We start from the raw sequence: 10,433 nt of genomic DNA on the forward strand, positions 1-10,433 counted from the left end.
TCTCTTCACAACGGGGGTGGTCAGTAGAGAATTGGAGAGAGCCGGTTCCAAGTCCTTACTCCTCCACATAGGAGCCCAAGTGACTTCTCTTTGAGCTTCCCTTTTCCTCATCTGCAAAATGGGACTAATTTTCTCCACACCTCGGAGCTGTGGCGAGGACCAAACCGGTCATACATGTGAACAGCAGTCTCTCCCTGAGCTCTTTTGACAGCAAGTGGCAGAAATGCAACTCGAACTGCCTTACGTAACAACACGGAAGAAAGCTGAGGTAGAACCCGATTCAGGAGCTCAAATGAAATGGTCTGGTTTCTCCATCTCTTGGCCCTCTTCTCCGCTGTTGGCTTCTTTCTGTCAGGGCTCCCCCTTCTCAGGGAGAAAAAGGGCCTGGCAGCTCAGGGACGCCAGAGGTTCTCTTTCCCAGGCACCCTCTCACTGGCCCATCTGGGGTGGGAGGCAGCCCCATCAAAGGGCCTGAGATGGGGAGAAGGATGGAGCACTAAGGCATCAAAGTGCTGGGACCCAGCAAGCAAAACCGACATGAGCGCTCAGCTGAGGCGTACAGGAAGTGCTCACTAAATGGGTCCAGTAATCGCAAATAATGGGGTGAGAGGTGGTTTAATTTCCTCTCTGTTGAGTGTCATTCCAGTGGCTGTTACTAGAAGAAAACACTAGTCCCCATTTGGCCTTCTCCTAAGCATCTCATGGAGCATAATTTCAAGCTAATGGTATTTGTGTGTTTCCTTCCTGGTTACTGGGGCAATTGTGGGAACTGGGTGAACTAGTTCAAGCATGTGCAGGGTGCAGCACAGGGCCCACCAGATGTGCCATTTTCACTGTAAACCCCCAGACAGCAGCAGCAGACAGGATCTGGCAGCCATGTGGCCCAGCTGTGCAAGTTATTCCTCATGGGGCGCTCACATGTTCTTGGCTCCTGCCCACTAAATGGGGGGGAGGGGGCAGTCAAAATGCCTCCCATAGTTCCATACGCCCCCTGGGGGTGCCACCACCTGACTGAGAACCAATGGGCCTCAGCCACTTTTGTTTACAGATGGGAACCGCAGGCAGCCCAGTGTGCTGGTGTCTCCCTGGCTTTGTCTGAACAGTCTGGGCTCTGAGTGGGGCTGAAGCTCCACCACTGACCAGCTGGTGACCTCCACTGACTAGCTGGTGACCTCTGGCAGCCAACTGGCTTCTGGGCTTCTTTCCTCATCTTAAAAGGGGAACTATAACAGCCCTGCCTCCTGGAATTGTTGGGCTGGTAACAGCAGCGCTCAGAGCCAGACTCCTCTCTGAGGCCTGTTCCTTCCCTCTCCTGCCCTTACATGCTCCGCTCCAGCCACACTGGCCACCTTGCTGGTCCTTGACCTTCCACAGGGCTCTGCCTGAGGCTTGGCTTGTCCCTCACAGATGAGCTGGCTCCCTGGCCTCCTCCTGGGCTTCCCTCAGACGTCCCCCTCTCCTCCCTCTCTCCGTGAAGCCATTGCTGACTGATGTATTAAATTTGCCCTGCCCAAACCCTTCTTCCCCACTTTCTGTTTTTTCATAGCATTTACCACCACCTGACAAACACCAATTTATTTGTCCATCACCCCACTACTCCTCGAACCTGGGACCTAGGTCTCTGGATCACTTCTGAGTCCTCAGCACCTAGCAGGGCCTGCACACAGTGGGTGCTCAACAGGTATCTGAATGAAGACTGAACGAATTCATTCAACAAATGTGCAATCCTAGGATGTTTCTGGTGTGTGTGTGGGGCGGGATGAGGTCTGTGCCCTCTGGATCCAGGGGCTGTAGCTACTCAGCAGGACCACCGGCTCACCCAGGCACACAAGGACAGAGGCAAGGCTGGGTCACTGGTTTATTTTGCGCTGGAGGGAGTGGGTGGTGGCAGCAGGAGGGCACCCTGCCCCAGCTTGCCTCAGCTCTTGGAGTAACGCCTCTGTAGCGATTCCCGGTAGAAGCGGAAGACATGTTGCGAGGCGGCCTGGGCTGCAGCCAGGCACTGCTGGAGCTGGGAAGGGGAGAGACTGGTCACTGCTGGGGGACTATCCCTGCACCCACACACACACGGCCTCACTGACCCAAGAGGTTCCCCTCAACCCGACCTGATTCCCAGAGCCCCCCAACCTACCACTTCCCCCTCCGAGCCCCTCCCTCCAAGGTGAGGCAGATGCTAAGGGGATTCTCTCAAGTGCATTTCCTCCTTTCCCACTTCATGAGCTTTCTTAGAGGGAAAGGGCAGAAAAAAAGAGGTGAGCGCTTCAAGGGTAAGATTCTGACAGCTCCAGGTCCTCAGACCAATGGGATCAGGCATCCTGACACGGGAAGTGATCCCAACTTCACAGAGCTCCAGAATTGGAGAGATCTGGAATTTTAAAGCCACAGGCCATGACTCCAAATAATCTTAAAAGCCACGGAATGCGAGACCCCAAATTTTTACTGCCACATATTCCTAGATTCACAGGAGGTCCGGTTGGCAATGCTCTTGGAGACCATTTGGCCCAAGAGTTTCCAAACTGTTCTTCAGGGATCTGGAATTCTGGGGGTGCACCACTCTGAGCTGGAAGTTGGGGGGGGCCTTTCAGATGCTCCCCCCTTTTTTTTTTTTTGAGGAAGATTAGCCCTGAGCTAACTACTGCCAGTCCTTTTTTTTTGGTTGGAAGAGGCCTGGTCCTGAGCTAACATCCGTGCCCATCTTCCTCTACTTTATATGTGGGATGCCTACCACAGCATGGTGTACCAAGCGGTGACATGTCCGCACCCGGGATCGAACGGGTGAACCCCGGGCCACCGAGAAGCGGAATGTACAAACTTAACTGTGGGGCCGGCCTCGCCCTCACCTAATTTCAAAACTGAGCTCCTCCTCTCTTATCTTATAATCGGGCTTCCCTTTAAAATTCTCACAAAGGTTTCTGTGGCTACAAAGTTTGAAAACTCCTATGTAGAGAAAGGATGCGAGGAAGGGGCTCTCCATAAACCTCTCAGGGTCGGGTGCAGAGTTAGGATAAGACCTCATGTTGGACGGGAAGGAAAGATCTGGCGTTCATCCCCCTCCACATGCTGGTACCTCAGCATCGGAGTAGAGCCCCTTGGTGGTGGACATCAGCAGCTTCCGTTCCACGCTGTCAAGCGCAAAGGTCAGGACTGCTCGGGCCTCCTAGGGACGAGGGGAAGAAGGTGGGGGACCTGGGCCTCGCCCTTCCCGGAGCCAAGCACTCGGGCGTCAAGTGTCGCTGTTGTTTCATCATTGAACCACCTCTTCCCTGCTTCCCCGGGAACGCTCTGTGTAATTACGCCTTTCGTGTAATTGCTCCCCACGCCTGATTCCAACCGCATGGTTCTGACGAGGGCTTCCAAGCGCAGTATTCCTGCCCCATAGGAGTAGCCACAATGCGTCATTTACCTGGTGCCCCCCAGCCTCCCGGCCCCTTCCACACTCTGTACCACAGGGCTGGAAGCCGACAAACTATTTCCCAGACTCCCTTGCCAGTTCAGTTCTGGCAGTAATGTGCTGGCAGACTGGAAGGAGGGGGAGACAGCACCAAGGTCCACACTCGGGACAGTCAGGGCAAAAGCAAGATTTTTTCTGTGCATCCAGAACCAACTGTGACAACGCCTTCCACAGCAGAGAGCAGGAGCTGGCTCCCTGGCTTCACCCAGGCTGGTAGAACCTCTCATCACTGGGTGTCCCCACCTCGTCCTTTTTTGCTCTTTCAGCTCTTCCAAACTACTGCAACCAGTTCCCTGCATCCAATTCCCTGCCTGAAATCCCCCAAGTGGTTTGTGCTCTCCTGACTGGATGCGACCGTTACAGCACTGGGCGAGTGACTCAGAGTAACCAGAGCCCTAGGACACCGTGAACTTGAGCTGCTGAGGCAAGCTCTCTTCCCTCCTCTGCTTTTGAGGCTCTTAAGGGGGAAGCATGGAGCTTAAGGGGCCAGTCACAGCCTCAGGAGAGACGCCAGAGAGGATGGAGCCGATGTGCAGAAAAGAACAGGGACTGAGAAACGAAGCAAAAACAACCCTGTTGGCGTGTGAGGCCCTGGCTCCTAGCCAGACGTCTGTTCTTTCTGAGTTTGCTCCTGAATGTCAGTAAATTCCCTTCTTGCTTAAGTGGGTTTGAGCGGAGTGTCTAGCAATTGCCTGGATGAACAGAGAAGAGCTTGCCAGTTGGGACTAAGGTGGTATGAGTGAAATGTTGTGGAGAAGGAGTGTCTGCCACGGCCCTCACCACCTGGGCTTCATACCTACCTTTTCCTGCTTGGCCGTGGGGTCCAGCATGAGGGTCCCATCAGAGTCCAGGGCACAGGTGACCCCACAGAAAAGGGCCCGCATGGGCACACCTGCGTCCACCAATGCCATGCAGGCGGCATTCAGGCAACAGGCCAGGAGCTGAGTGACACGGGGAGTGGTTAAGAAGTTTCTACTGTAGGGCTGGCCAGCAGAACGTAGCCTCACCTCCGTTCACCCTAACAGTGCTTGTGGCGGACTTCACTACTTGGTCCACGAAGGCAGTAGGGCAGAATAGTTCTAAGTGGGTCTGGGATCAAGTGACCTTGAGTTCCAGAACTGACTGCCACCTCTCAGCTGTGTGACCTTGAGCAAGTGACTTCCTCTCTCTGAGCTTCAATCAGGGATCATAATGAGATTCCATAGATGTGTACTGGCATGTGCCAAGCACCTTCAGGGAAACTGAGGGCCAGAGAGGGGAGAAACTTTCCAAGATCTCATGGGGAGGGAGTGGCAGAGCCAGGCCTGGAGCTGGAGAATCTAGCAGGCAGCCACTACCAGGTGGGCAGGTGGGGTGACAGAGGGAGGAGTCATGACCACTGCCCTCAGTCCAGGGGAGAGGCGTGGCTGTGGCATGGTGGAAGGTGAGCCTGGAGACAGACAGCAGGCCCTGCCTGAGTCACCTCCAGTCTTTCTTCCCCAGGCCTAGCAAGTGGATCCGGGCCTAGCCTCAGAATCAGTCAGTCCCACCTCTGCCACTGACCCTCCATTACCTCCCCTCTGAGCTTCAGTTTCCCCCTGTGAAATGGGGTCACAAGAGCCCTTCTCTCCTTCCCGTCTGTGAAGCGCCTGCCCAATGCAGAGCCATGTACCAGCGCAGCCTTCTAGAAATGCCCTTTTCTGGTCCTCAGCCTCAACCTCTCTCATACAAATGACAGGGATCTTTCAGGGTCCTGCCGCTGACCCAACTGCTTTGCCTGCTCAGGGATCCCCCAGTGTTGAGCCTCAAATCCAAGCTCAGGGTCAGAGTAGAGGTCAATGGTACAGGCTTTAGAGTCAGACAGGCCTAGGCGTCAGTCCTGCCTGCTTTCCAGGTGTGTGACCTTGGGCAAGTGATTTCCCCTCTCCGGGCATCAGTTTCCTCACCTGACATATGGGAACATAAGAACACCTGCCTGCCAGGGACCTTGGGCTGGAGAACCAGATGGCTTAGGCTCAAGTCCTGGCTCTGCCAATTACTAGGTATGTGAGGTGACCTTTCCGTGGGATTAAATGAGTTAATATGAACTCAGAACAGCGCCTGGCACATAGTAAGCACTCAAGCTGTGTTTGCTGTTCTTCAATAAAGTTGGTGCTTAACAAGTGTTTGGAGGTCTTCTGGCTAGCAGAGGGTGCATACAGGGCCATCAGCAAGGGTGGCAATCAGAGAGATTCTGGAGGACTTCCTGGAGGCAGTGGCCCAGGGGAAAGGATACAGAGCCAGCATCGCTGATGACCTGCAGTACCACGGTGATGGAGGTGCGGGGGTGCAGCGTCCCCAGCACCACCGCTTCACACGTGTTCCTAATCAGCCACTCCCGGCTCTTCTCCGCTACGCCTGGGGAAATCAGGGGTGGGGTGGGGTGCGGTTGTCAGGCTCTTCCCTTCCATCTGGCTCACCTTCCTCCATACGTCCCACCCAAGCCCTCTGGAAAGGGCCTGCAGTCTCAGCCCAGGTTGGTGCAGGACCCTGCATGGATGACAGAGGATCCCCAGTGGGAAGGGGGCAGGACCTGACTGCCACCCACCCCACCCCTCCCACCCCTCCCACCTCCAGCACTCAATAAGGGAGCCTCCTGGGGGAGAAAAATCCAAGTTCCCATGCCCTGTGTTGCTGGCCACTCCCATCGCAGCTGGGCCCAATTACCAGGCAGCCCGATCTTCGGCCTCAGGATCACTTCCAGCGTGGCCTTGTTGAAGATCTCTTTGCTGACCTTCACCTCAGCCGGCCCGTACACGCCTGCCAGGACGGAGGTGTCCCCTGGGGAGACAGCATGGGCGGCCTCACTCACATCTTCCCTGCCTCTGGGGCCCAATGTGTGGCACTTAACAGTGTGGGCACTGAGCTGGATGGCTGGGGTTCCCCACATCACCCCCCCTTCAGCCCACTATTTGTTGGTAGTGATTCTTTGAGCACTTGCTTCCCTTCTCTGCCTCTGCTTCCTCATCTGTGAAACGGGGATAACAAAAATACCTCCCTCAGTGTTGTGAGGATTAAAGACACCCTGAAGGGTCCAGGTGGGTCCTAACTCCTGCTTATTTCCCCAGAGTGGGAATGAATGGCGGCAAAGACGCTAAGACCTGGGAAATAAATGCTTGGCTTCTCATCCTATCTGCCTCCTACTGGCTCTGTAACCTCAGCTGATTTTGCTCACTTCTCTGGGCCTCTTTTACCATTTGCAAAATGAAGAGTTTGGACTACAACAGTGGCTTCCAAACTTTTCTGACTATAACTTCCAATTTGTTGTTGTTCGTCCCATCTAGGCGATTCCGACTCCTAGCGACCCTATGGACAGCAGAGAGGAATCCTGCCTGGTCTTTCTGCACCATCCTCTCGTCTTTCAGCACTGTATCAGACAATGCTCTACTGCTGTTCATAGGGTTTTCATGGTCAGTTTTTTCGGAAGTGGGTGGCCAGGTCCTTCTTTGTCTAGTCCTGAAGCTTTGCTGAAACCTGTCCACCATGGGTGACCCTGCTGGTATTTGAAATACTGGTGGCAAAGCTTTCAGCATCACAGCAACACGCAGCCACCACAGTATGACAACCGTCAGACAGATGGGTGATGTGGTTCCCTGACCAAGAAATGAACCTAGAACACGGGCAGTGAGGGCACCGAATCTTAACCACTAGACCACAATAATTTCCAATAAGAAATACATTTTACAGCGGGTCCCAGAACTCACACAAGTCTGTGTGTAAATGGAACAGAGGGCTCACAAAACACCTCTTATCATTACTGCTTTCATATACTCTGATATTGTCTACTCCACTCCAGATAAAAAGAAAGCTGGTCGCAGGCTACTAACACAGTGGTTGTCAACCCTGGCTGCATGCCGGAATCACTGTGGGGCCTGAAAAGATACCGATGCCCAGGCCGCTCCCCCAGAGATCCGAATTCACTTGCTCAGGGGTGGGGTTCAGGCACTGGAAGTGTCAGGGGTCATTCTAATCTGCAGCTGGACCTGCAATCTGCAGCTTGGGTACAGCTTCAAAACACTGGCCTGCAATGAGAATCACTGTAGCAGTTAAAAATGTAGCGGACAAGCCTCAGTAGGCATCGGGTGGGTGCCGGGGTGCTGCACTTTTAACAACCTCACCAGAGATTCTGAGGCTGGAAGCACAGGGCACACAGTTTTGAGGATCTGCAAGGACTCCTCTTGCTCCTGGGTCCTGGGGCTGTGAGGTTAAAGAACGTGGAAGGGGCTACCTTTCTCCTTATTTCTTAAGTTCTAAGAAACTCCAAGCATCTGAATTTAGCAAGAGCGCTAAGCCTGAGGGAGAGCCTGGGAAGGTCCCTGGGCTGGGGCTGTTTTTCCTGGTGCTGGGGAGGAGATGCCACACAACTGAGGGATTCTTGTGGCTCCGGGAGAATCTGCCCCGAAGGGGGAAATTACCGAAGCAGAACTAGATCTGCTCTGGGGTCTTCATACCTGTTGTTTCAGAGGAGCTGCCTGTGGTCCACCTGAGCCTGGGAGTCCCTCCCCTCTGACGTTCTCGAGCAATTCTCTCCTCTCCGGGCCCACATCCATCTTCAACTCCTGCCCCATCTATCTGATCCTCTTACAGCCAAACTCCTGAAGAGCTGTCTCCATTCGCTGTCTCTTCTTCCTCTCCTCCTTGACCCCACCACTCCACTGGAGCAGCTCTTGACGGCGTCACCAGGAACCTCCAAATTGTCAACCCATGGGTGTAGTCCATCCTCATTTCAGTAGGACTATGTCTAGACTGGGTCTTTCTTCTGAATTCCAGACTTGTATGTCCAAGTGCCTCATATTGCCACTGTGACGTCTATTTGGCATTGCAAACTTAATGTTCCAAACTGAACGCATCTTCCCGCAGCACAGCTGATGTGGGCAAACACCTTAGCTTTAGCTCTCTCTTCTCATACCCCCAAACCAAACCATCTGCAAATGTTAGTTTACCTTCAAAATAACCCCAGAGTCTCACCACCTCCACTGATTTCACTCTGGTCTGAGCCACCATCATCTCCCCCTTTCCTCCATACTGTCTACGGTCAACACCGCAGCCAGAAAGATTCTATTAAAATATATTCAGACCATGTCACATGGCTCCCATCGCATTCACTAGGCCTTCTACGATGGAGGGACAGGCCTCCTTACCTCTCTCCAAAACCTCCTCTCACTGCTCCAGCTACACTGGTCTCCTGACTTCCTCAAACACACCAGGCAAGTTCTTGCCTCAGGGCCTTTGCTCCTGCTGTTCCCCATGCGTGGTATGCCTTGCCTCCTGATAGCTTCAGGGTTTGCTCCCTTCCCTTTAGGTCTTTATTCAGACATTACCATCTCACCAAGGCCTTTCCTGACCATTTGATGTAAGATTTCAACCCTCTCTGGCACACCCTATGCCTCTTCTCTACTCTATTTTCCCTCGTGGTATTTTACTTAGTTCTTTACTGCCTGTCTTCTTGACTACAATGTAAACTCCATTAGGTCAGGGATTAAAAACATTTTTTTATGATGTATTCTCTGTGCCTAAAACAGTACTTAGCACAAATACAGGCAGGTTCAAGGAAGAAATGAATGAGAGCAGGTTGGTACTGGGTAGAAGGTAATGCCCAAGCGAGGGGAATGAAGTATCTATGGGGGTGATCCTTAGGCCTACCTCCAAAGGAATATTTACCTGAGTCAGGGTGTGGAGTCTAGTTTCAGAGGTATTTAGCTAGAAAAGGGAATATTTACTCAATAAGTAAGACCTGCCCCAATCTAGCAATATTTTACTCACCTGAAGAGATATGTATACCAGTCAAAGAGATATTGACCCAACTGCTGGGGTGGGGAAAATCTTTTTCAACCCAGGGTGGGGACATTACCCTCAACCCGAAAAGTATTTACCTGGGTATAAGATCTGCCACAGTCTGGGAAGTAATTAAGCCGGTAGCGGTGACTGGTCTACTGTGTATGTATGCAAATGGACAGGTTTGCCTCAGCCTGGGATTAAGGACCCACGGCGTGTTTGTGGGAGACGGAGAAGGAATCCAGTCAAAGGCGATATTTACTCTGGTCAGATTTTACCTATTCTAAAGTATTCATTCTTTTTAAATTACTTTTTATCTCGTATAATTTTTTTCTTCCTCCCCAAAGCCCCGGTACATAGTTGTATATCCTAGCCGTAAGTCCTCCTAGTTCTTCTATGTGGGATCCGCCACAGCTTGGCTTGATGAGCGGTGTACAGGTCCCGCCCTGGATCCGAATCTACGAACCCGGTCTGCCGAAGGGGAACGCGCGAACTTAACCACTGAGCCACCGGTCGGCCCCTAAAGTATTCACTCTTACGGAAAGGTCTGCCCCTCTCTCATTCTGAGAAGTATTTACCAGGGTGGAGATATCTTTTTCCTTCTAGTCAGGAGATATATGTAACCTGGCGTACCTAGTAGTGTCCACTCAGGCAAGAAATTCTGTGCTAGTCCAAGAGTGACATGTGCCACGTAGCATAGGAGGGGGTGGGCACTCCTTTGCAAGGACACTGCAGCCGCGCCCCAAAACAACTATGACCTGAGGGAACGTGGCCCAGGCAGTATTTACTTGGGTTACGTTCTTACCTTGCAGGAAAGAAGCAGAACCATCCGGCCGGGACAGTAGGTTCTGTTCGCAAGCAAAGTGCCGGAGGCTGCAGCCGAGGCCCCGAGGGCTGGATTCTGTTCCAGACTCACCGCAAATCTTGGCGTCAGACCGCATCACACCCTCCATGACTCCGGATCCCACGTGTAGCAGCGACCACCGCTTCCGCCCGAAAGCGCGCGCTTGCGTGTTGGCTGCGTATTGAGTGCGCATGTGCACATCCAGGAGCGCCCGCCCCCAGCTTCAGCGCTCGCACGAGGCTCCGCGTTTATTGACAACCTGGCCCCGCCCACCATGCCTTCTCAACTTCAGGAAAACCATTGGACAGCAGCGAAGGGGGGGCGGGCCTTAGCTTGGGCTCGTCC

At 53.2% G+C, this 10,433-nt stretch overlaps 1 protein-coding gene across 1 annotated transcript; it reads right to left on the minus strand.

Annotated features, from left to right (window-relative positions):
- Positions 1-1,845: 1,845 nt before the first annotated feature.
- Positions 1,846-10,216, minus strand: EXOSC5 (exosome component 5). Its single transcript, XM_014861037.3, has 6 exons — positions 10,050-10,216; positions 6,137-6,250; positions 5,706-5,827; positions 4,252-4,392; positions 3,068-3,157; positions 1,846-2,011 (listed from the first exon to the last, which is right to left on the minus strand). Exons 1-6 carry the CDS (start codon positions 10,195-10,197, stop codon positions 1,919-1,921), a joined length of 708 nt encoding a protein of 235 aa, XP_014716523.2. The 5' UTR covers positions 10,198-10,216; the 3' UTR covers positions 1,846-1,918.
- Positions 10,217-10,433: the final 217 nt, after the last annotated feature.

This window comes from Equus asinus, chromosome 26 (assembly GCF_041296235.1).
Source record: "Equus asinus isolate D_3611 breed Donkey chromosome 26, EquAss-T2T_v2, whole genome shotgun sequence".
NCBI lineage: Eukaryota > Metazoa > Chordata > Mammalia > Perissodactyla > Equidae > Equus > Equus asinus.